At 36.4% G+C, this 21,696-nt stretch overlaps 2 protein-coding genes across 2 annotated transcripts in view; both read left to right on the top strand.

Moving 5' to 3' along the window:
- Positions 1-1,699, top strand: part of LOC136826089 (uncharacterized) — a 96,949-nt gene extending 95,250 nt beyond the window's left edge. Inside the window, exon 4 of the mRNA XM_067083058.1 lies at positions 150-1,699. Within this exon, the coding sequence (XP_066939159.1) occupies positions 151-1,392 (1,242 nt within the window). The 5' untranslated portion in view covers position 150 and the 3' untranslated portion in view covers positions 1,393-1,699. The remainder of the gene's footprint in view (positions 1-149) is intronic.
- A 4,122-nt stretch (positions 1,700-5,821) lies between these two features.
- Sec23 (transport protein Sec23) lies at positions 5,822-21,668 on the top strand. The gene is given in 22 exon segments (XM_067083071.1): positions 5,822-5,945; positions 8,731-8,773; positions 10,276-10,618; positions 11,350-11,529; positions 11,983-12,123; positions 12,807-12,870; positions 12,873-12,961; positions 13,265-13,384; positions 13,869-14,022; positions 14,025-14,062; positions 14,337-14,462; positions 14,583-14,731; positions 15,132-15,274; positions 15,742-15,897; positions 15,900-15,996; positions 16,552-16,708; positions 17,042-17,193; positions 17,322-17,493; positions 17,849-17,997; positions 18,534-18,603; positions 19,689-19,715; positions 21,323-21,668. Coding segments are annotated over 21 exon segments (2,634 nt in total). The 5' UTR covers positions 5,822-5,945; positions 8,731-8,756; the 3' UTR covers positions 21,413-21,668.
- Positions 21,669-21,696: the final 28 nt, after the last annotated feature.

Here is a 21,696-nt window from a genome sequence, read left to right as displayed (position 1 = left end):
GAATTTCTAGTTGCTGTTACTGCAGTTTCCTTGGTAAGTTGTTATTGTTAGTGGTTCATACATTTTCTGATACTGTTGCTTTTTAAAAATGCTCGAGTGTTTGGTTTTGATAACTCATCAAAGTTTGTTTTTTTTTTCCTTACACCCAGGATGGGGCAGCGCTCTGTATTACTGACACTGTTGCTGGTGGTCAGTGGATGTCTGGGAGCAAAACTCACTGGACTTGAGCCGTCGTTCAGCAATGCAGATGTGCGTTTCAACGAAATCCTGGGTGGGGGTTACCTTCCTCCAGGCCCTCAACCTGCTCCAGATACTACTTGTGCAACTACTATAGTCACAGAAACAAGCCTGCAAATCCAGACTCAAGCTGTTCCCACAACTGTCTACAATGACGTTGTAGTCACAAGCACTGCAGTCTCTACCAGTGTCGTAGTACAAGCTCAGACGCTCACAAACACAGAGACTGTTGTTAACACTGTTTACACCACCAATTACATTACAAATACAATCACACAGACCCAGACTGAAACACAGACCAGTACAATAACTCTGCCTGCTGAAACAGTATACAATACAGCCACTGAAACCAGGGTATCGACCGTTGTCGTAGAGACTACCCGCGTTGTTGTCGAAACCAACGTCGTTCCATCGACAGTAATCCAGACTGCGTATTCTACTCTGGTTGTCCCGACCACAATCATCAACTATGAAACTGCATATGTAACCAGCACTGTTGTACAGACTCTTCCAGCACAGACTCTTTACGAGACAGAGTACATAACCAGCACAAACGTCATTACCCAGACACTGCCAGCTGAAACCGTCTTTGACACCAGTGTCATCTATTCGACTTACGTCAATAATATCGTGTCCACGTTGCCTGCCGTCACTTCCCAGGTGGTATCCACCCAAATTGTCCCTGTTGTCACCACCATTGCCACCACACAAGTTGTCACGGACACTCAGTACGAAACTGTAGACCGCACAGAATATGCCACTCAGACCCAGACACAGGTTGAGACGCAGGTTGTTCCAACGACAGTCGTCAACTACCAGACCCAGATTGTTACAGAGACGGCGCAGAACATCGCAACGTCTGTTGTGGCTGTGCCAACGACAGTCGTCCAGACTGTGGTGTCAACTCGCGTGTCTGTGGTCGAACAGACTGTCGCTGTGACGGAAACCCAGAGAGTGCCCCAGGTGGTCACAGTACCCGGTGGCACATCTGTCGTTTACAAAACCGAGACAGTCAACAACCCCGTTGTGTCTACAGTTTACTACACCAACAACATCGTCAACACAGTCACAGTTACCCAGACAGTTCCAGGGCACTGTGGCACCCAGATGGCAGGTTATAACTACGACAGACCAGCTGTCCCATTCAACTTCTAGAAGGTTCTATCGAGTGAATCCACTTACCACTGAGAGAGGTCACACAGGAAACGAACCTCCTGAAGCACTTCACTTAGGGCCCAAAGATTTGGGCCTGAGAATCATATCATCTCCGCGAGGGCTGGTCCTCTGTTTGTAACCCTTGAATCTAGCTGTTTTGTGCCATTAACGTTTTTATTTATGATTTATTTTATTCCTCTGTAAGATACCCAAACGATACAATGTACTCTTGTTACTTGTTGTACACACGTGCATTACGCGAGCATTACATGAGCGGAGATTGTCTTTTTAATAAATATTATTTGTATTTGTGCTCTTTTTTTCTTTGATCTTCCATGTTTCGTCCTGTTTTGTGTTGACTTTGGTTTAATAAAGATTCAAAGCTGTATTTTTTCGTATTGTACGTTCCAAACTGTCTGCGAAGTTTGTTTTCAGCTTCTTTAGAATTCTTGATATAGAATTTTGATTCTCTCTCTCTCTCTCTCTCTCTCTCTCTCTCTCTCTCTCTCTCTCTCTCTCTCTCTCTATAAAACTCTTTGCCACTGGTGCCAGTGTCTAAAACTGCTGTTGGCAAAACTTTGTTCAAAGTTCTTTATGAAATTCCGGCTCATTTTCAGTTCAAATTCTTGTTGATCTCAAACTCGCCATTTTTGGTTCATAAATATGAAATAAGACTTCCATAATGTACAGGAAATATGGTCGAACTCGTGATAGGAAGGAATATTAAACAAGAAGTTAGTTAGTGAGGTTGTGGGGGGAGATAGTTAAACTGAACTGCTGTAGATAACATTGACCAGACCCATTGCTTTCGTTATCTGTCAAGAAATGTTAAAAAATGGGGCAAAATCTAAATGATTTTGCCATCTTCAGCAGACATGTCTGCCCTAAAATGGAAGACTGTAGTATCTGCAAAAATACAAAACTGAGAAAAATGGAAGATACTGCAGTTTTCCCTTGCCTCGCTATTGATTTTGCAGATACTGCAAATGGGATCCCCTAAATACTCGTGGAAAGCATTGAGGAATCATTCTGAAACTGCAGTAACTCGTGCATTAGTGTTTCACGAGCCCAACAGATGGCATATCTCAATTTCGAAAATTTTGCAGACACTGCATTTTTTCATTTTAGGGCAGATGTGTGGTTATGAGATAGTGGCGGCAGTATGGAAGGATATTTAATCATTCGAAAACTAATTAAATTTTTCCGGTTTCATTGATTTCTATAGCAATCCTTTGCATTCCTGCATACAGGCAAGAAATTTACGCCACCAAAGAACTCGGTCTCATAGGTTATTTTAACAGTATTAGACTGCAAAGCTCTGAAACTGTCTGTTTGACAAGATAACACAATCAAGAAATGAATGATTTTGGTGCATTACCTTCTACTGAACGGCTAGAATCGTTTCAGTTGGATTGATGAGTCCAGAAGTCCACGCCAGGACTCTCTTACCCTTTTAATACCTTGGGACACTTTACTTACCGCCCTAAGAGAAGTGGACATCTTTGCAAGAGTGTGAGAAAACGAGTTTTCTGAATGTGGAGAACCAACCTTTTGGTGAAACAAGTATCAAGTTCTTGAAGGGTGGAAAAACATAACCTTTTCACGGAGAAATTCAAAATGGATTCGATTGCTTCAAACCTGAAGAGAAATACTGTCTTTGTTTAACTGTAAATAGAAAAGTTGTCTAGAAAGAATATATAGAGGGAGGAAGTAGGCCTACAAATATGTACACATGACATTAGCTAAGGTTTCAGAATTACTAATTATTATTATTATTATTATTATTATTATTATTATTATTATTATTATTATTATTATTATTATTATTATTATTATTATTCAGGAAATGAATCTCTCGTATAGATCAAGCCTACAGGGTCCATTGACTTGAAATTCTAGCTTCCAGAGAATATCATGGTGTTCATTTGAAAGATATGACCAGAAGTAACTGGAAATACAGAAAGAAGAGACCAGATTTGGGAAAAGAAAAGATAGATTAGCAAATGAATTAAGTAGATAAAAAATCTAAATAAGTCATTAAAACAATAGGAATATCGTTTTAGTGTATGAATGCATTGCATCTTTGCTTTAACTTTTGAGGTCCTGATAGCACAGCCTTCTTGAATGTGCTGGAAAGTTTAAATTAAACCTTTTTTTTCTTTTCCAGGGTCATCCATGGATCAGCTGACACTTCATAGTGATGACAACTGAATCAGGCTAGCATGCAGGACCATAGATATTCATCAACAACATATCTTTGGATTCTATCACTGCTTATTTCAGCTGAATAGCAAGTAAGGATCTGCCTATTACTTTATGTTTAGGTCATAAATGAAACAAAGAATCACTTCGTTACAAATTTTAATATGTCGAGATAGAATTTCTCAGGTAAATTTCAGTTTTCCTTAACAGCAAAATCTTTGTTTTGAGTCTGCAGCACTAAATGAGCATTAAGACTTCTTGTGATATCTAATAGGACATTATACATTGGCCATTGTGGTCAATTCTGTCGTTTAATTAAGTATACGTGAATCTAGAATGTAAAAAAAATTAATGGTGGTTCTACTTTGCGTTTGAGGCAAAGAATGACTTGGTATATCGATATAAGTAGATACTTGCCACTATCTCATCAGACTGTATCCAAAAAAAGTGAACAACAAATTTGAGTAATTTTACTTAAATAATTCGCATTTATGTTATGTAATATACCGTAATTAAGCGAGATATCATTATAGTTCATTCCTTCATACTCAAAATTCAATCTGCAATTGGCAAACTAAAGTAAAACTAAAGTGATTTAAGTCTATCATTTAATCCGGATACTGATTCCATATTTCAATACACATTTTGGTCGTTACGAAATACCGTTTTCTGTTAAGGAACAAATATGGTCTCAAAAGAAAACGGATCAATGCAGTTTTAAAATTAAGGGTAAACTTATATATTTATATAAACAACTTCCGTCCCTTAGAAAGCTTAAACTTTCTCATATGCAACGCGTACAAGGTAGTATCGTGGTTTATGCACATTATTCTCAGCAGAATACGGGTGTTTAAGGGATAATCCTAGGTTATTGTTGAACCAAATATCCTTTATGGAAGTGAGGTATGAATACTGAGAGCTGATGAGCCTGTGAGCAGGAAACTTCTAAAATATTAGCTGTTTCATAGGCCCATACAGAGGCTCATTTGTAGCACGTTAGACTCTTTTACGCATAATTGTGCCATTCACCACTGTTTTGCATGCAATTTATGCTTCCTGAATATTAAAACACTTGTTTTCTAACACTTTTTAACACTGTTTGTCCAGCACTCCTAAGTCTTCCTCTCATCCTTCCTCCTGACACTTGATTTATCCACTTTTTTACCACTTCTTCACATCTCACCATTTCTTTCCCTCACTGGTTTCCATAGACACTTCAAATTACTCCCAGATCTTTTGCATATAAGCCTACCTTTCTACCTTCTTTGTATAATATATTCTGTTATTCACAACGCTGTTTTTACTATAATTGTACGAGATTCTTGCCAAAATTGTCTAGTTTTTTTTCTGTTTTGTTCAGTTTGGCTGTTCCCTTGGCTTGTGTGGCCACAGAGAGAGAGAGAGAGATAGAGAAGGCACTAAACAATATTTTTACGAAGGAGAGGAAGTGTGAATAAGATTTGTTGTGTGTGTGTGTGCGTGTGTGTAACGACAGACAGAAAAAAAATAAAGATGGAGACATGCGAAATAAATATAAAAATACGTAAATAAAGCTATGTAGATATATATATATATATATATATATATATATATATATATATAAATTATGTTCTGGTTTATTTCAAAATCATAACAATTATGTTAAGGCCATTCAAACTAGTGTACAGTAGGTCAGTCAAGCTTTTACCTACGACCCTTAACGGAACAATCTTGTTTATTGCAACAAAACAAGTTTTCCCTTTAAAGTAACGCTTAAATTGCATCACTTTTGGCTCGCATTATGTTAATTTTCTTACATTACTTTATAATCAACCTCCAAGTTCATTTATCATCATGTTAAACCTATGTCAAGTTTTTTATTTATATTTTTATTTCATTTTACAGTCTTGCATCGTCTGCAAGGTTCCAACACTCGCCGAAACTGACAGTTCTTTGGAAATAAGTTGAAGTTTTATCAATATCATGATAATTTAACTACTTAAAAAGTTAATTACAAATTAATTTTAATCTATTTAAGTTACTTTAACGTCTATTAACGAAATTTGAACGAAATACGATAAGTAACTTCCACCAGCTCTCGAGCGATCGTTGGAGATTTAAGACATATTACGACACGTAACACGTTTAAAAAATTACTTAGAAATTATTTAAATTTTTATAAAGTTAATTAAGTGTTAATTAACTCATAAATAACGAAAAATTATGAGTAATTTCCCCTTTTAAGAGACTTTAGATGCGCCGCGAAAGGCTCCAACGTTGTCAGTGTAGACGTGGAAGTTGTGTCGACAAGACCTACGTCATTTCGTCCGGGGAGATTTTTCACTTCGACGCCTGATCGAGCGAACCGGAAGGTGAGATTATGGAATTAATAACCTCGTTATTAATTACAGATATGATTGAAAAGGTCTGTTAATTAATTAACGCCCGTCGGAGCTTATATAAAGACGACGTTTACAACCCCCTGACGGCTGATAAGACCTATTTTCTTATATATTTTATTAATTATTAATATTTTTTATGTATTATTATATATAAAATTGTTTTTCAGTCATTTATATTTTATTTAGTCAAAAAACTTTATTATTTTGGGCCCAAGAATGAAATTAGGTCCTCGACCTTGATTGTTTATAAAGACACGTCAGCCGTCGAAAGCATTGTATATCAGCCCGTAGGATTGTAAGGTATAGGATTGTTTGGCTTTATTTAAGCTTTATTTGGCTGCTTTATCTCGAGCCATTTAAAAAATACATTAATTTTTTAATAATGGGCTAAAGTGATCCATTAGGACCAGCCTATAGCTTAGGGTAGGCCTGTATAGAAGATATAGACATTTGGCTTTATTTAAGCTTTATTTGGCAGCTTTATCTCAAGCCATTTAAAAATTACATTAAATTTATTAATTATGGGCTAAAGTCATCCATTAGGACCAGCCTATAGCTTAGGGTAGGCCTGTATAAAAGATATAGACTTATTTGGCTTTATTTGGGCTTTATTCGGCTGCTTTATCTAGGTCTAATAGGATATAGGCGGTATTGGCTTTATTTGGATGCTTTATGTATGCCTATAGGATATAGGCATATTTGACTTTAAGCTTTATTTGGCTGCTTTATCTGGGTCTATAATATATATAGGCATATTTGGCTTTAAGATTTATTCAGCTGCTTTATCTAGGTCAATAGGATATAGGTGTATTTGGCTTTATACTTTATCAAGGCCTATAGGATAGCCTATGGACGCACTTGGCTTTATTTAAATTTTATTTGGCTGCAACACTCTTAAATTGGGGTTGGGGCCCCAATTCCCTGGGTAGTTAGTCGTTAGGTTAGGTTAAACTAGGCTAGGACGTAGGGCCTGGTAGGACGTATCGTTGGGTTAGGTTTGGTTAAGCTAGGACGTACCCCTGTAAACCTCAATCATGCTGCGATACCTCTTAATTAAGGTTAAAGAGGTTCGTTCCCCCACACCGGCAAACCCCGTGCCGTTAGGTTCCTTTAGGCTAGGCAAGGTTAGGCTGGGACACATCCCCATATGCACTTGACTTGCGGTGCCCTGTGTCATTAGGCTAGGCAAGGTCGATCCATTGAGGCCTAAATCATGCTGATATTCTTTTTATTTAAAGTTACGGAGGTTCGCACCCTTTGCCGGGCAGGGCTGGTGTCATTAGGCTAGGACAGGCTAAGCAAGGTTGGTTAGGTTAGACTTGGCAAGGTTGGTTTAGGATGCATCCCCAGATCTAGTCTGACTTGTGGCACTCAAGGTCTAGTGAAGTTGGAGGGGTTTTGTACCCCCACCCCTAGGCAAGGTAGGACCTGGCATCACTCTAGGCTAGGTTGCGATGAGTCCTTCGCCAGTTTCCTTAATCTGTCTATAAACCTGAGTTTCTTTGCAGTTGTCCACCATAATAAGATGAAAGATTGTTTATGGTGAATTAGGGTGCAATTCTGCAGGATAGCTCAACACAAATATCACTTATTAATAAAATTTGACAGAACAATATAGTAAAGGGGATACATAACGCAGTACAGATGAGATAATTTGAGAAATTTACCAAGATAATTTAAAATTCACTGTTTTATGTTTCTGTGTTTGCCCAGCTTAAGAAATTCACTGTTTGTTTCTGTGTTTGGCCCCAAGGGGCCGGGACTAATCACGACATCCTGCGGAGCTTTTCAGAATAACAGTTTTGGAGTATGTTTTCAAAGAAAAATACACTTTATTTCTTTGTGATTACCATAAGTAATCAACCAGAAAACATCATCATAATTTATTTTGTAAGTTGAATAACATCATAGATAAGATTCAAGTGTCATTATCATCATTATGACATCCACGCAATGAAGGTCTGATAGATAAGACTATAGTATTTGCTTCAGTACATGGGACTGTTGGCCTGCTTCAGATTAAAAGCATTGGCACAGAAAAACAAAAGTTTTAAGAAAATGCACGGACGTTCAAAGTTCAGATTGGTATGGGGAATTCGGGAAGCCTTAAAATAACATTAAATATTTGGAAAAGTGAGTTGAATTAAAAGAACTATTGCAGCATTGAGTTTGTGAATGATCTTTGATAGATGATAGTCTTTTACTGTACAGTAAGCCAAAGCTTATTGGCACAGGTGCAGCTGAAAGTAATTATTTTGAGGAACATATGTTGAATCAGGTAGATGTTAATACAACTTTGGATACAATTTTATGCCATAAAAACAGGTTATTACATTTTCCATTAATGTCTGTTCTTTGCAATGATTATTTTCTTACAAATTGCTCATTAAACTTATGAAATTTTCACATCCAGATATTTAGCATAGATATAATGGGGTACTTCACTGTAAGATTCTGCAATTACAGCAGGCCTTCATTCATTGCATTAACTATAGATCATCTCTCAAATGTTTTGTAGATTTTACCGTTCGAGGTTTTGATAGTCTATTGTACTTGAGTACATATTAAGTCTGTATACTGTACACAAATACTGTATATATTGACTATTGCACAAGGGATTGTCTGCAGCATCACCCATGTACTCAGAGATGGCATATTGTAGGCCCTATGTACAGCACTGTAATTTCTGTTTAGCGTCAAATTTTTGACAAACCTTTGCAGATTTGTTGGTTATTAGTCTTTTATTCTTTGTCAGGTTACATTATCAACCATAGACACTTGATGTCATCGGCTGCTATGTGAGTAGTGCGTTCTTTTAATGTAGATAATACAGATTTCGTTTGCACTTTGTATATGCTTTACTAATTTCATGTAGGTGGGGGTCAGTTGTCACTGAATGATTTAGGTTGAAAAAATTGTTTTAATAGAATTCTGTAAATAAGGGTTATGGTTTTGAGTAGGTGGAAGTAATAGAGAATTTGAAAAGCAGATCAGGTATAAAAGTACAGTGAACCCCCATATTTGCAGGGGATTCCAACCCCCAAAAAGCAGATCAGAGTATAAAATTAAAACTGGTTGAGTTTAAACATACTGATATACGATGGTTTTATCACAAAAAGTGCATTTATTCAGACTAAAATCATTATGTTTTCAGCTAGATATGTTCCAGGCAAGTTTCCCAAGGCTTAAGGGATAATTAATATAACTTTGGAACCTCTTGAGATGAAGTCTAAAAGATAAAACTATCAAAAATGTTATAATTGCATAAGTTTTGAGGTAACACTGATCATTTTATTGAGTCTGTGTATTTTAGAAAGTTAAACCTGTCAGGAATATAGACATACAATTTTCTGTGAAGGCTTTTGCTTATTCTGTTGTAGAGTGAAACATTTTGTACAGTATTTGGTACAGTTTCTTAATCTGATCCAATTTTTATTTCATTAGTTTTAAAGACGTGAACAGTGAGATTGCCATCAGGTTTTAACATTTTTTATTATGTTAAAATTAGTTTTATTTCTTCTATAGGTGCATTTTCTTAATTTAGCTTGTATTTCATTAGCTTTTAAGACTTGACAGTATTTCATTAGTTTCTAAAATTTTGCCAGTAAGACTTGCCAACATGTTTAACATTTTTTATTTAATGTTAAAATTAGTTCTATTTTTTTAAAAGTGCAGTTCTGTAATTGAACTTGTTTTTCATTTGTTTTTCTTAATACGGTCAGTAAGACTTACCATCATGTTTTAACATTTTATAGTAGGCACTACTATGATGACTCAAGTCAGGGGTGTCAAACTCAAATCTTTTCGAGGCCAATTATGCACTTGGTTATGGTCTCGAGGGCCATCAAAGATTTGGTAATTACTTATTGGCAAGACTGAAGATTATAAAACTTATTTTGCTGGTCATCCTGGTTTACCAAGAATACATTATTTGGGTTCATCTGTTAGAATTGAGGAAAATTTAACAAAAGTTACTAAACTGATAAAACGAGACATAATAAGTTTTACCTTTCATTCATATGACAATAATTTATTAATTTATTTCATATGAAATAAATTAATAAATTATTGTCATATGAATGAAAAGTAAAACTTATGTCACATTTTAACAGTTTAGTAACTTTAGTTAAATTTTCCTCAGTTCTAACAGTTATAATAGCTAGTTGAAAAATCTCTTGGCACCTCGCGGGCCACTTAAGACCATCCCGCGGGCCACATTTGGCCCACGGGCCATGAGTTTGACACCCCTGACTTAAGTCGCGTTTTCGTCAGCAACGTAACATTTCCCATCTTGTTTCAGGATGTACGGATACCAGCAGCAGGCTGCTGCGGCCGCTGCGCAAGGCCAGCAGTATCAGCAGATGCCCCAAGATCAGTATCAACAGCAGGGTTACCAACCACAGCAGGGCTTTCAGCCACAGCAGCAGCAAGGTTTTCAGCCACAGCAGCAGCAGGGTTTCCAGCCACAGCAGCAACAGCAGCAGCAGGGTTTCCAGCCCCAACAAGGCCAGTATGGACAACAGCAGTATCCGCAGGATCAGTATCAACAGCAACAAGCACCACAACAGCAGCCACAGCAGCAGCAAAGTCAGCAGTCCCAGCAGAGCTATCAGGAGTTCATAGAACAGCAGGAGTCGAGAGAGGTACTTTTGTATTTTATGAACGAGAGAGGTGCTTGCTATTTAATAAAGGTACTAACGGTTTTATGGACAAGAGAGGCACTTTCATATTTGTAAATAAGAGGCACTTTCATATTTTGTAAATAAGAGGCACTTTCATATTTTGTAAATAAGAGGCACTTTCATATTTTGTAAATAAGAGGCACTTTCATATTTTGTAAATAACAGGCACTTTCATATTTTGTAAATAAGAGGCACTTTCTTATTTTGTAAATAAGAGGCACCTTCATATTTTGTAAATAATAGGCACTTTCATATTTTGTAAATAACAGGCACTTTCATATTTTGTAAAGAGGCACTTTCTTATTTTGTAAAGAGGCACTTTCATATTTTATAAATGAGTCACTTTCATATTTTATAAATAGGAGGCACTTTCATATTTTGTAAATAAGAGGCACTTTCTTATTTTATAAATAAGAGGCACTTTCATATTTTATAAACAAGAGGGGTACTTTATATTTTATAATCAAGAGGGGTACTTTATATTTTATATATAATATATAACAGAGGCCCTTTCTATTTTATATACAAGAGAGGTACTTTATATGTTATAAACATGAGAGGTACTTTATTTTTTGTAGAATCTTCACAGTATCACCTGCTCATATTTAATTTGAAGTTCCTACTGACACATTGATAATGAAAGAAATTTTAGAATTTTTATCTTTATTGAAGCACAAATTCATTCCATCCAGGGTGTCAGATTTTCCTGGAACGTGTGGCCCTCCAGTCGAATCGAGGCAACGCGCATGGTTGTACCAGTTGCTTCCATGTACACTCCTCTGAAGAAAAGGGACGATTTACCACCGATTTGCTATGAACCATTGAGGTGCCAGCAGGCTCAGTGTGGTGCCATCTTAAATCCGTTGTGTCAGGTAAGGGCCTATTGGTGTTTTGCCCAGTAGGGGGTTAGTGCCGTCAGTGCATCTCACGTGGTGCACTGTAGGTAGTACTTAAGGGTCTTTGCAGCATCCCTTCATCCCCTAGCTGCATCCTCTTTCATTCTACCTCTTTTCATACGTAATTTCTTCCACCTGATTTGCCACCCTCTCCTAACAATTGTTTGACAGTGCAACTGCAAGGTTTTCCTCCTGTCAGACTTCCTTACTGTCAATTTCCCTTTCAGCACTGAATGACCTCATAGGTCCTAGCACTTGGCCTAAATTCTGCATTCCGTTCTATTCTCTATTGCTGTTTTGCCCTGTCATAGTGCTGTATTTTTCCAGTGAATCTTTAATAGTCAAAGTAGTTACTCTTTACACTGTAGTTCTGAACTTTGATACTGAACGCTGCCCTGAAATAACTTGTTTCTTGTTCCCCATGTACAGGTTGACTATCGATCCAAATTGTGGGTGTGTTGTTTCTGCCTACATCGAAATACCTTCCCTAGTTCCTACGCTTCAATAAGTGAGCAGAGCCAGCCTGCGGAACTGTTCCCACAGTATTCAACAATTGAGTATACTATCATGGTAAGAATTTATTTTATTGTAGAGACTAAGGTTTAAGATTGTGTCTAATATGAAGGTTTTATTAATTACCATGCACTGTACATCTGTGTATAGGTCAGCCCAGGGTTTTCAACTGCCGGGGAACAAGTTCTACTACTAGTATTAAATCTGCTGTATAGGGCTAAAGAGCTGTCATGCGACCAGCAGTAGTTCCTCTTAGCCTGTCTGAATGCCTTTAAGAATACAGGCAGTTCTCACTCAAGGTAAAAATCTTAGTATGGAGATTTGACTTACGTTAAGAACTCGAACAGATTTTTTTTATATAAGAATGAAAATTCCTGGTGCAAAGTTGTACGTTAAGTACGACATAGACATTGTTACTACAGTAAGTACTGGTATAGTATATTCTACAAGGAATTCTTGGGTGCATTAAAAGGAAACTTCATAAGATATTAGTTGTGGCGATGGTTAATGGTAGTGGTAGAAACTTGACCTGTACCAGATTGTCATATACATTGAAATGTTGCACAAATATGATGGAGTACTGCAAGTAGTTTGTTTTATATATCAGTCATGTAGTGCATGAGAGTTTTCATCTAATTGTTTTAATATTCAAGGGTCACCCATGTTTTCTTATATTCTGGGCAGTACTATAAAATATGTTACACTACTGTAAAATAATGTTTCTCTGTCTTATTCTTCAGAGACAACAGATGATGCCTCCCATCTTCTTGTTCGTCGTAGACACCTGCATAGACGAGGAGGAACTGGGGCACTCAAAGAATCGATCACCATGTCACTCTCTTTGATGCCAGCCAATGCTCTTGTTGGGCTCATCACCTTTGGTCGCCATATTCACGTGAGTTTGTGACTCCTGTTGTTGAAATTAATGAAAGTAGTTACCAATTTTAAGACTGATTCATTTCATTTTATACATTCTTGACATATGTTCAGAGTCCTCATTGCCACAAGCATGCCTAAGATGGTCAATTTTTAATCTAGTTATGGTAAATTACTTAGCGTTTCATTAATTGGTTTATTTTTACTGCTCAAGATCTAACATTGCTAAGTAATCTTCTTAAAAACCTTAGTATGTTTAACTATAACTGCTGAAGTATCTAGAAAACTCTTACAGACTTTAAATTTATCTTATCATTTACAGGTGCATGTATTAGCTACTGAGGTAATGAGGAGGCAGTATGTCTTCCCTGGACACAAGGACCAGACTGCAAAGTCAGTGCAGGAATATTTAGGAGTTGGATTAAAGACTGTACAAACTGTGGTAAGTTTTCTAAATATCATAATAGATGAACAAAAACAACAAAAAGAAAAAGAAAAAAATAAATAATAAAAAAAAAATAGTTGAAAAATAAATGCAACATTTCGAAACATGATAAAAATTAATGAAATTACCTAGAGCCATAAAGTTCCGTTATCTTCTATATATATAAAAATGGATGTATGTATGTGTGTATTTTCCAGCAAACAGATACTAGTGTCTAATTCTTAGATTTTGAGGTCGCTGAGATGAATAGTGACACTCCTGATGCCCTTCAAGTTCAGCCCCAGTAGGAAGGAGGGGTGAAAAGGGGTGAAATATAAAATATCAAAAATGTTGGGCAGTGTAATTGAAGCATCTATCTTAATAGAAAGAGAGAGAGAGAGAGTTTTCCTGGGCAGCACAGGGTTGGTCAGCTAGTGTGGTAGTGTAATTTGGCATTTTCCTTTAAAAGAATTGTCCCTAAAGTGTCACTTTCCCTTTGCAGATGCCCGGCCAGGGTGCACCAGGAAATCAGACCAATCAGATGAACAACCGTTTCCTGCAGCCTGTTCAGGAATGCGAAATAATGTTGCAGGATATTTTGACAGACTTGCGCAGAGATCCCTGGCCTGTTTCAACTGGAAAGAGGCCCCTTCGTGCCTCGGGGCTGCTCTTTCAATTGCAATTGGTCTTCTTGAGGTGAGTATTCAAAGTTGTGTTCACTTGTTAAGTTGATTTTATGGATACTTATGATTTATCTTCTTGTCGAAAGCAAATATGAAATGTATTCTGCAAAGTAATCCGTGAATTAATTCATTTTTCCAGCTGCCATAGAGTAATTTGAGTAATAGGTTTCAGCTGCCAGAAAATCAGAATGGTTTTGAAATTTAGACAAAGAATCTGAAACTAATAGGAAGCCTTATAATTGCTTATATATACTGTGCATGTAAAAAGGTGCTTTTATGATTGACAGGCTTGCTATCCAAATACTGGAGCACGCATCATGACTTTCCTGGGAGGCGCCTGTTCTTACGGTCCTGGTATGGTGGTTGACGACGACTTGCGTAAGCCTATTCGATCACATCACGATATTGAGAAGGTAATTTCTGGTTCTGATTTCTTTCTGAGGAGATTTGAAGGGTTATGATTAATATATATGAAGGACTAGAGATAACAGTTGAATGTTTTATGATAAAAAGCCTTCTTATAATTCTTTCAGGATAACTGCAAGTACATGAAGAAGGCCATCAAATTTTACGAGGGTCTTGGGCAGCGAGTTTCTAATAACGGCCATGTTGTAGATCTTTACGCCTGTGCTCTTGATCAAGTTGGCCTTCACGAAATGAAGTATTGTAGCAATTACACTGGGTATGTAGATTTTGGTTCTGATTTACTTAATGTGTTATGCATTTTTGTTCTATTCTTCTCTTCCCCCATTTTCTATCTTTCAGTTTATAAATTGCATGTCCCTTACATGTTATCATACTACACCGAACTGGTCATCCCTTGCGGAAGGTCTTGTCTTTCCCCTAGTGAATTACAGGTTCTGTGGTCACCAGTGACTAAGTTTAAAATATAAGCACCTGGAATTTTACAAACCAATCTTGATTACTGTCAATTGGATGTTAAATTACACTAGCTATAAATCTCACCTAACATATGCTAGCTAGTTTGATGCAAATCTGGAGAATTAGCTAAATGCGGATAGGTCTGGATTAAAACAAGAATTTCAAGTGCAGTGTTTGAAAAATTGATTATATTTTTTCAGAGGGCACATGGTATTAGGAGACTCCTTCAATTCATCGCTCTTCAGGACAACATTCCAGCGTGTGTTTACACGCGACGAAAAGGGTAACTTAGAGATGGCTTTCAATGCTACCTTGGAAGTGAAGACCTCTCGAGAATTAAAGAGTGAGTATTCAGCGGTTTTGTTTGTTTATTCCAGTTTATTCAGTAAATATATTTGAACTAGGATATTTTATTTTTTCATAATGCAGTGTATTGGGGGGTTATTTCTCCTACGGTAATAAAGTTTAGCCAGACTATTGAGCCATATTTGTATAAAATTTCATTAGGAGGTTTTTTCTTTTAATTCCTCCTGTAGGGGGTTACTGCCAATCATTTTCAGAGCACTCTGCAGACAGTTAATCATTACTAAAAGATCTTTGTAGTGTTATTAAGTCACAGTTGCATTTCTTACTACAGTGTCTTTTTCTTTCCATTCATAATTTTAGTCAGACATGTAAATTCACCTTCACTCATTTCCAGTCCTCATTTGAGTAAATCCTGTAGGTGAGTTTTATGAGAATACCAATGCAACTTCAGCCTTAATTTCCTTTAATTCACACTCAACCTTTGTATTTAATTTTCCCACCCAGTTGCTGGAGCACTCGGACCTTGTGTTTCTGCCCGCGAGAAGGGCCCGAACGTAGCGGAGATGGAAATAGGCATCGGCAACACAACCAAATGGAAGCTGTGTGGTTTAACGCCAGGCACCACGGTGGCTCTGTTCTTCGAGATTGCTAGTCAGCAAGGGGCGAAATTCAGGGGGGAAGGGGTCACGTTCAGTTCATCACCAGGTACCAGCATCCGTCGGGTCAGCTGCGTTGCCGGGTCACTACAGTTGCCAGAAAGTGAGTCCTTGAGTTTTATTTTGAAAGACCAGTGTTCGTTGTTGTGCATTTAATGTTGAAGTTTTATTTATTAATAGTGAAGTGATGGTAGTTTTTATATACAGTATTGTTTTCCTTCTGCAGAGTTGATGATATCTTTATCATAGCACGAGTCAAGCTTTCAGTACCCTGAAGTTTGTACAGTAAACCCGTGCGTGGTAGCATATTTTCTTTGGAATTATTGTGGCCTTTTCTCTTACGCAGTTAACTGTAGGCTTTACTTAAGGGTCTTTACATTGTCCCTTCAGCCTCTAGCTGCAACTTCTTTTATTCATTTTACTGTACCTTCATTCATATTCTCCTGCATAGTGAAACTGCAAGATTTTCCTAATACATCTTTCAAACCTCCTTGCTGTCAGTCTCCCTCTCAGTGCTGAATGACTGCATAGGTCCCAGCACTTGGCCTTCAGCCTAAATTCTATACAGGTACTATATTTTATTCTGTTCTCTTACACAATTATGCATAACAGGTATGAAACAGCATAGAATAACGAAATTTGCATTTGATTTTTTCAGTTGGGTCGATCCACAAACTGGCCAGCACGCAGTGTCAGCAGGATTTGATCAGGAAGCAGCAGCCGTGTTGATGGCGAGACTAGCCGTTCACAGATCTGAAACGGATCAGGATGGAACGGATGTACTGCGCTGGGTTGATAGGATGCTTATCAGATTAGTAAGCATCAGTCTTCATGAAAGTTTAAAAGATTTAGGACCAATGGATTCTGCAAGCTTACTAGCTTACTCAGTGTTAAAGTGTACAGTACATGTATATTTGAAGAGTATCATAAATTCATACATTGTTCAGTTATATGTATACAAAGTATTTGCCTGAATGCATTTTGTAGACTTGATTAATGCAAGGTTATCATTTTTGTATCGATGTCCATTATATGAATCAGTCTTGAATTATTATTTAACTTTCTACTGCATATAGTTTAAGCCAGTAACTGACATATATATGTTTTATATATTAAAGACGTACTCACACTCTCTCTCAATCTTTCAGTGTCAGAAGTTCGGCGAATTCATCCCTAACGACCCCAACAGTTACAGGTTCCACGACACATTCACATTATACCCTCAATTTATGTTCCATCTTAGACGTTCACAGTTTTTGCAAGTGTTCAATAATTCTCCGGACGAAACTTCGTTTTATAGGTAAGCACTAAAGCAGTATGTTGTACAGTAGCTCTTGAATTTCATGATTTTTTGCTGGTTTGTTCATTCTGTATTACAGGACTGTACTTAAGTACTACATTAAATTAAAATTTTATTCATTCCAACAGATGTATGCTGAACAGAGAATCTGTGACGGAATGCTTGACCATGATCCAGCCAGTTCTCTACAGCTACTCGTTCAGTGGCATCGAAGCAGTTATGCTCGATACTTCGTCTATACAACCAGATCGAATATTGCTTTTAGATACATTCTTCTTAGTTCTTATCTTTTTAGGAGAAGTGAGTTGATTGTTCTCTCATTTTTCCAGTGTTTTATGTTGAGGGGAAGTGATGTGTTAGAATTGATTGTGAATTGGATGTCATGTTAGTGATTAAATTAGCAGGTATCCATTAAGAATGACAGTATTGAAGAATTACTTTGAATAAGTGTTAGTAAGGAATTAACTGTTAATAAGTATTAGGGAAGAATTGCATTTAATAAGTATTTGGGGAGAATTATGTTTTATAAGTATGTGAAGAATTACTTTTATTAAGTACTATTTGTGAGTACGAAAGCATCTATATATGAGCACATGATTCCACATTCAATCCTTAAAGCATCTTTTAATTAGTAAATTTAAATCTCAAATCCCAGACAATGGCAGCTTGGAAGAAGGAGGGGTACCACGAAAAAGAAGAATACGCTACCTTCAAGGAGTTGTTGCAGGCGCCGATCGACGACGCTCAGGACATCTTGGCGACAAGGTTCCCCATCCCTAGATACGTAGAGACCGAACAAGGAGGCTTCTCAGGTAATAAGTTCTGCGCATACTTTTTCCATTTTTTGATTAACAAAAAATCTAGGGGTTATTCAGTTATCTCGCACAAGGAGCGAGGTAGGTGGAATATGAAATTTAGGCCAAAGGCTGGGACTTACAAGGTTATTTAGTTATCTCAAACAAGGGGCCTCTCAGGTAATAAGTCCTCACATTTTTTCCATTGTTTTTTAATTAACAAAATATCTAGAGGATATTCAGTTATCTCAATGCATAAACCTTTTTCAAATTACAGTAAAAACTAGGTCCCCTTAATTATTATAATTATTCATAAGTTGAACCCTATTCATATGGAACAAGCCCACCAAAGGGGCCATTGATTGGAAATTCAAGCTTCCCCAGAATATGGTGATTATTCAAAAGAAGTAACAGAAGGTAATGGGAAATATAGAAAAGATGACTAATTAATAAATTAAAGAGTATGTAAAATATTAATTGCTAACATTTCAAAACATAAATTCTACTGCCACATTTCATTGTCACGGTTTATTTACGATTTTTTATTTTTCAGGCTCGATTCTTGTTATCCAAAGTCAATCCATCGCAGACTCACAATAATGCAATGTATGGTGGGGTAAGTACAGTTTCTTTTGTACAGCAATGTCCATGGTTTTGTTAATGTAATACCTTTTTTTTTTTTTTATGTATTTCATTCCATAAAATTGTATCTATTACTCAGAAGGTTATTTATAAATTCGTCTGAATTGTCACTATCTGGAGTTCATCATTATTCAGGTTCTCTGAACAGCAGAATTAATATAATTTTGAATGATTTTAAATTTTACATTGCTTTTTTTCTGGCTTTGTAGGTTGAAAGTACTCATTCAATTTTTTGTTTTTTTGTGACATTAATTCATTTTATATTAATTTTCCTATTCATTTTTCATACATTTAGTTTCATTTGAAGCTTCCATATGTGATTTTAGTTAAAGAAAATTTAATGGTTTACAAAATTGTTAGTACCGAAAATTATTCATCACAGATGTGATTTCAGTTATGAGAACTTAATTTACAGAATAGTTAGCAATGTAAATAAGATTTTATCAGTCTTTAAGTTCACGCTGATAATTTTTCTGTAGTAAGGCAGTGAGTGTATGAACCCTTTTTTATTTAAATAGTGGCTATGAATTGTTATTTAATGTTTATTTTTTTGTATTTCAAACTATAGATCAGAGGTAATTAAATTTTACAATACATGAATATTTTTCAAAAATTATAGATATTAAAGTAGTTAAACTACAATATTATCTTGGGTTTTGGTGTATATGTTAGGCAGTAACCTGTTTATGGTATTCTGGAGTTCCTGGGCAGTGAATTGTTTATAGTAATTTTATGGGAGGGAATTTTGTCTAGTAGAATAGATGTTATTGTATGGGCAGTGACTGAATAGTTTTTAGTACCTTCAAAACTGAGAATAATTTGTACCTATATAAGGTAGAAATTTCCAAAAATCTTGTGATTGAGAAATTAACTTTAGGGTTAAACGTAAAAGGAAATGACTTAATTATGACTTCCAAGGTTATTAGGTAGGGTAATGGAAACCTGTTTTAAAACCTCCTTGGTGATACCATATAAATCATCATTGTAAGTTGTCCAGTTTTCCCAAGTATAACTCAAACTCTTCAGCCTTATCAATTAAATTTTTTTTTACAATTTCAGTCTGTCATCCCAGATCCCAATGCCACGGTATTTAATTTATTTTTTTGTTGTTTGGTGATGGTGTATGTTTATATTGGTGATGGGTGACACCTGTTTTTTCCCGCAGAGTTGTGATAAGATGGTGATGGTGAATTGCTGTTCTATTTTCAATACATTAGTAGATAGATGGCACAGGAAACACAGTGGCTACAGGTTGTGAACACTCGTACCGTAGAAGATGGTTCTGTTATGTCAATATTACTTGAATTGTAGTTGGAAATAATCACAGTTACTCTACAGGAACATACATACAGACAAACGGGGGATGCAGAACTGGACATTATTCTTGCCTAATGGACTAACTGTTATTTTACTTTTTACAATAAACCCATCACTTGCGTTGTCCATTTTGTTTGTTGCAAAGTGTCTTGGAGGAAAGTTTTCAGAGAGAAACAGCAGTAGGGGGGCGCTGCGCTTGCATGCGCAGATCCATTGGTTCCAACTTGCTTGTGCTCATCTGGACTAATGTGCACACACATTTCCCCGGTGTTGAAAGTTTTGAAGGGTGTTAATCTTTATCAATTTGTTTTACCATTGCCACATCTTGACGTAACTTATTCACTAGTTATGTTTATTCACTAGTTATGTTTGGTACAACAATGAGTTCATTAGTATCAGGTCTTTTGATGGGTGATTCAAGTTCATCAAAATATACAACTTTTTTTTACATGCCAGCTCTTGGGTAGCAGGAAATTTAGCAAGAACTCTTAGGAACAGTTTTTGAACTTTTCCTTTATCACCTTTAGTTTCCTCTCATGTGGGGCATCTTTAATGTGGAGAAAAGTCAGATGCCACAATAGACAATATTGGTAGCTTATGTACTTGAATAGCAGAATAATGGTTAAGTATTATCTGTGACAGATATGTTATTTTCACATTTTTCCTCTTCATAAATACAAAATAGGTTTAAGATTGCTGATTGGTCAAGTTTAATCATCCCGTTTTGGGAGCCCGCACCTCAAAAATTTGTTTTACTCTGTGATCCCTACAGCTTCAGAAGACATTACCTCAGGGGATCAACCAGCTTGTTATCTGAGGAAGCTGAGCAATTAGAGGAGCTTGCTAGAGCTAAGAGGATTGGTTCTTTGGTGGGAATGTCTGTATCATCTTGTTGAAAATTATCATCCTTAAGAGGACTGTGGCTTGGACAAATTTTCCATTGGGTATTGTCCTTGGATAAGAGGGGGTCAGTTTGTCCTGCCCAAGGACTTTGTATTTATACAAACCCATTATTTAGAAATGTTCCTTCTCCCTGCCAAACATTAGACTTCTGAGATTGAGATCTGATTAACACTAGGAACTGATTTATTTGTATGTACCTGCCTACTGTTGTTCATCATTTGGATAATTTCTGCTGAGAACATTTCGTGAAATAAAATGGGCAATCTCAAGTTAGGGTTTCGTATGGAAAGTTGCTTATGTGTTATGGAATTGAATTATTATTACATTTGAAGTCTTTCTTCACAATATTGTATTTTTGATAACAATACTAACAATTCCCAATATTGCATTTTCTTTAATACTAACAATCAATTAATACTTCTCAATGCATTGAGTTAACATCTTTGACCAAGAGTGTGTTTACTCTTTTGCAGGATGGCGGCGCCCCAGTGTTGACGGACGATGTGAGCTTGCAAGTCTTTATGGAACATCTTAAGAAATTAGCAGTGACATCAAATGCATAACCACCCTGAATAGTGTATTTAGCTCAAATTTTGTTAATTTAATAGATAACGGTCCTCTTTTAAAGGCCACATTTATAATAATGTTAAGGGAGATCAAAGGATATATATGTTGATGAGGTTTTTCCTATTCAGTGAAAAAAAAAAAAAATTTAAGATGAAGAAATGGGAACTGATGAAGAAATGGAAGCTTCAGTGCATTCTTCATAAATAAATATGGAACTTTATATTATTTTAGTACATATTTGAATGTGAAAAATCTTTTTCTACCCTTCGAACTTGTTACT

This window comes from Macrobrachium rosenbergii, chromosome 40 (assembly GCF_040412425.1).
Source record: "Macrobrachium rosenbergii isolate ZJJX-2024 chromosome 40, ASM4041242v1, whole genome shotgun sequence".
NCBI classification, from domain to species: Eukaryota; Metazoa; Arthropoda; class Malacostraca; order Decapoda; family Palaemonidae; genus Macrobrachium; species Macrobrachium rosenbergii.
The sequence above is the reverse complement of the archived record's forward strand: the minus strand, read 5'-3'. Positions and strand labels throughout refer to the sequence as shown.